The 4795-nt window shown below is 42.2% G+C and overlaps 1 protein-coding gene across 1 annotated transcript; it reads right to left on the minus strand.

Annotated features, from left to right (window-relative positions):
- Positions 1–229: 229 nt before the first annotated feature.
- On the minus strand, positions 230–4795 carry LOC115162732 (L-threonine 3-dehydrogenase, mitochondrial-like). The gene is made up of 9 exons (XM_029714192.1): positions 4655–4795; positions 3201–3408; positions 2641–2683; positions 2374–2444; positions 2058–2207; positions 1766–1938; positions 1414–1504; positions 1052–1321; positions 230–660 (listed from the first exon to the last, which is right to left on the minus strand). Exons 2-9 carry the CDS (start codon positions 3391–3393, stop codon positions 515–517), a joined length of 1137 nt encoding a protein of 378 aa, XP_029570052.1. The 5' UTR covers positions 3394–3408; positions 4655–4795; the 3' UTR covers positions 230–514.

The following is a 4795-nucleotide window of genomic DNA, read 5'->3' on the forward strand; positions in this document are numbered from 1 at the left end:
CTGAAGCCTAATTCCCCCAGAGGTTTGAGGCTTATGTTAAACCTGCTATGATACTTAAATGATCTCTATCACAATTAAACAGAAACTGAAGAAAGTCGCATCAGAAGAGAATGATTGACAGTATGGTTCCCTGAAATGAGTAAGGCTCCTATTATGAGAGCGTGTGCTTGTTGCCTACTGTGTGTGTGTGTGTGTGTGTGTGTGTGTGTGTGTGTGTGTGTGTGTGTGTGTGTGTGTGTGTGTGTGTGTGTGTGTGTGTGTGTGTGTGTGTGTGTGTGTGTGTGTGTGTGTGGTTTCAGTGTCCACTGTCGTGGCAAGTTGAGTGGTTCTGGCTGAATATTCCTGGTTTGAAAATAGTCCCTGGTTTATTGGTAGAATATTCCTGACATACAAAAGGTTCCTGGTTTGGAAATGATGCTAAGGTTAAAGAGGGTCTGTTGTGATAGGCAGCCCCAGAATGAAGTGGACTTAAGGGAATAGTGATTGGTAGGTCAGTCTCTGTGAGTGGGGCCTGCTAGCTGACTGGCAGTCCGGCGTTGGTCTTCTTGTCACGGATGGAGCTTAGCATGTCTGAGACGAGCTCCTCAAGCCCATAGGTCGACTTCCAGCCCCAGTCTCTCTGTGCATTGGAGTCATCAAACCTCACTGGCCAGCTGTCTGCTACACACCAGGGAACAATCATGGTCAAGAGTTATTTTACACATCACAACTTTCATAAGACCCAATGATGACATCATTCATGACTGGGGACCGTGTGAAGCAAACCCAGAGCAAATAAAATAAACAAAAATTTGATTTGATTCGATTTGAAATAGCAATGATGTAGGAGGTCAAGGATGAGAGAAAGGCTGACATGTAAGGCTTACAATATTTAATACTACTACAAAAATACAATGTATATCTACTCTAGCCTATACACTATGAAGGAGAAAATGTTCCATATACTTCTGCTATGGCTTAATTCAAATCACACATCTTGAGGTTCAATAACAATTAGAAACACTCCACAGACAGTCACAACACACAACAATAAGGTGAACAATGAACACACCAATGGTCTGGCGGACAGAGTCAGGGTTATAGGTGACCTTGAGGTGGGGCAGTTGCTTGCGGATTTCCGTGGCAACTTCCTCAGGGGTGAAGCTCATGGCAGCGATGTTGTACGTGCGCAGCGACAGTTGGCATTCCGGGGCCTGCATGAACTCCACAGTCGCACGGTGGCAGTCACCAATGTGCATCATGGGCAGACGTGTGTCAGCTCGTAAATAGCACTCGTGGTGACCTGTGCTGAGTGCATCGTGAAAAATCTGGACAGCATAGTCTATGGGAAAGGAGAGCAAAAAAGTACACAGAATGTATTGGAATATATCCCTATGGCATTAATACTTATGGGTATGGGTAAATATGGGTTACCTGTTGTTCCCCCCCCAGGCTGTGTGTTAGCTGAAATGATGCCAGGATAGCGTAGGCAGCGGAAGTCCAGTCCATACCTGTGATGAAGATACTAACAGAGAGAGATTTAACACAATCAAAGCAAATAACCAGAAAAAGCATATTTCACTTAATCTGCACTATGTTAATTCATTGACTTACTCTCTCTGAAAAATATACATGTGAAAACTCTCTCGCTTTAAGAGAGGACCGGCAGGTTGTGTGTGCGCAAGAGTGTGCATTTGACAGCAATGTGGTCGCATTGTGACTGCATCTAGGACTGTTTGTGTGTTGATGTGTGTGTGTTTGTATGTGTGAACATAACAGGTCACACCTCCCCCATCAGTTCGCCGTGCACTTTGGACACCCCATAAATGGTGCGAGGCCTCTGGACACACAGGTCAGGTGCGGGGTCACGGGGAGAAGAAGGGCCAAAAGCTCCGATGGTGCTGGGGACAAAGAGACGTAAGCAGCTCTCCAGAGCCAGGTCCAGCACATTATGAAGGCCTTAGAAAGAACAGCAAGGAGTGAAGCTTTAGACAAAAACATACAAACCTTGCAAAAAGGGATACTGTGATACTGCCCTGGATACTGTGGTAGCGTGTGTGTGTGAATTTGGAGCTGACCTGTGATATTGATCTTGCGTGCCAGGGCCACATTGGCCTCTCCCACAGCACTGAGTAGAGCGCTGTAATGCACCAGCCAGGTGATGCGGTTATTCACCACCAACTCTCTGAGGTTCTTATAGTCCAACACGTCAGCATACACAAATGGGCCTGAGGGAGAGGAGAAGAGATTGACAAACTACAGATTGCCCCTTCAAGGCAGGGGACATGTTATTTTCTGCAGAAAAGAAGAGGATTTGAGAAGCGCAGTATGGAGATGTGCATGGACATTGAGATCAAGAGAGAATTGCTGATCGGTCCAACTAAGAAAACTTACCACTTCTGTACACTTCTGGTGGAGCCTTTTTAATATCCGATAGGATAACGTTTTCTGTTCCGTACTGTTTCCTACACATTGATATTCAATTAATATATGACATTTCAGTTAATTCCTGGAATTTACAGAATTGAATTGGATAGGAGCCCAACCCCAGAAAGTAAACTAGATGTTAAGTGAGAATTCTACAATCTGGGGAATATTCAGGCTATCACCATCGAATAAATCAGCATTGAAGAAAAGATTGCTCTTTAGTTTTTTTCTTACCTCAGGATTTCTGCAAGCCCCACACCTAACTGGCCAAGGCCACCTTAACCATGAAGAGAAAAATAATACAATGCAGAATTCATAAGCATTGATGAAACAACACCATCTCAATTGTTCATTTGTATTTGCTAAAAGGTCTCAGAGAATATATGGTGAAAATGTGTTTCTTATGTACAATTTCAGAAAAAAGTAGGGCTGGATGTTTTGTCATATTCCACTTCAACCAGGCTGCGACCTTTTTTGTTTTCACCAAAGCTTTATGTACAGACAAAAACTGGCCTCAGGCTATTATTCTGCCGGTGGTCACTTGCTGGGGCCTTTTTGTCCCCAGTCTACTCACAGCCTATTGTACTAAGGGAGGATTGTACTAAAAGAGGATTGCCACTTACTGAACAGTGAAAACAACTCGAAATGACAAAAACTAGAATGACAACATGCCTATGCTTATATAAACAGATTTTACTCAATTTCATAAACACATATACATCCTATGGGGCCTATCTATAGACTATGGGCCATAAAGTGTTATTTGCTACTTGAGATAATAAAAAATAGTTAACCTGTGATGAGAATTCGTGGGTTCTCCGCAGTAGGTAGGTCATTTGAATCCTGACTGTTCCACCAGCTGTTCTGTCGGAGCGACCAACTAAAGCCCTGGAATGACAAACTACGCGCCCGGCTGCGACAGCCATGGCACAACGATCCGAATACAGCTGCCGCGGAGGACATACAGCACCGCATACCCGGTAGCATGTGGAGCTGTTGCCCCTGTGGAAAAAGTTGGATCAAAGACAATAGGCTATGTTATCTATTTCATCCGGCAAATCAATCTCACTCAGTAGGAATGACACCATTTAGGCCATAGGCACGGTTCATTCTATGGATTAATTCAAAAATTACAATTTGAACAGTGCAATGGAAAAATCAAATCAAATTTTATTGGTCGAATACGCATATGTAACGTTAGCAGATGTTATTGCGGTTGTAGCGAAAGGCTTCTGTTCCTAGCTCCAACAGTGCAGTAATATCTAACAATACACAACAATACACACGAATCTAAAAGTAAAAGAATGGAATTAAGAAATATAGAAATATTAGGACGAGCAATGTAGGAGTCCAGAGTATATATATACTATATATATAAAATCAAACTGTATTTGTCACATGCGACGAATAGAACAAGTGTAGACTTTACCGCGAATTGCTTACTTACACGCCCTTAACCCAACAGTGCAGTTTAAGAAGAGTTAAGAAAATATTTACCAAGTAGACTAAAATAAAAATTAACGAGACTATATACAGGGGGAACCGGTACCGAGTCAGTGTGCGGGAGTACAGGTTAGTTGAGGTTATTTGTACAGATATAATATACAGCGAGTAGCATATAAATATATATATATATATATATATATATATATGTGTGTGTGTGTGTGTGTGTGTGTGTGTGTGTGTGTGTGTGTGTGTGTGTGTGTGTGTGTGTGTGTGTGTGTGTGTGTGTGTGATGGGTTGTATAGACACTATGGGCCGTGTGTGGATAGAATATGTAGTATATCTGAATAATACGTGGATAGAATAGTATATGTACAGCAATAGTTCAATAGGATGGCCTTGACTAGAATACAGTATATACATATGAAGTATGTAAAACCGTATGTAAACATTATTAAAGTGACGAGTTTTCCATGTCTATGTACATATGGCAGCAGCCTCGAAGGTGCAGGGGTGTAACCGGGTGGTATCCTGCTCGTAACAGCGACTAAGTTCAGGGCAGGGTACTGGATGGAGGCCAGCTAGTGATGGCTATTTAACAGTCGGCCTTGAGATAATAGAAGCTGTTTTTCAGTTACACATACGTACAACAATGAAGAGGTTAGTTGACTGTGATAGGGTATAGGTAAGTTATGTAACATTGTTGTTTAGCCTATTTTAAAACATAAACTTTATACAGTTCATATTGACTGAAACACAACGCGTTATCTTTCAGAAGTAGAATGAATACAAAACAACATGTTACCTGTGTGCTGACAAAAACCTGCAGTCAGTCTCTGTTCGTGCCAACCACTTATTGCCCAAACTGAAGACTTTACAGATCACACAATCGCATTTCACGCTATGTTACAAAACGAATTTATGAAAATTGCGCTTGTAAAACGGT

This window comes from Salmo trutta, chromosome 25 (assembly GCF_901001165.1).
Source record: "Salmo trutta chromosome 25, fSalTru1.1, whole genome shotgun sequence".
NCBI classification, from domain to species: Eukaryota; Metazoa; Chordata; class Actinopteri; order Salmoniformes; family Salmonidae; genus Salmo; species Salmo trutta.

Excerpts from the sequence above, each read along its gene's own strand:
- LOC115162732 (XM_029714192.1), bottom strand. The coding sequence starts at position 3,393 with ATGCTACCGGGTATGCGGTGCTGTATGTCCTCCGCGGCAGCTGTATTC. Across the intron at positions 2,445-2,640 it reads GGGCTTGCAGAAATCCTGAG|GAAACAGTACGGAACAGAAA; the intron begins GTAAGAAAAAAA and ends ATCAATGTGTAG. Across the intron at positions 1,322-1,413 it reads GCCTGGGGGGGGAACAACAG|ACTATGCTGTCCAGATTTTT; the intron begins GTAACCCATATT and ends CCTTTCCCATAG.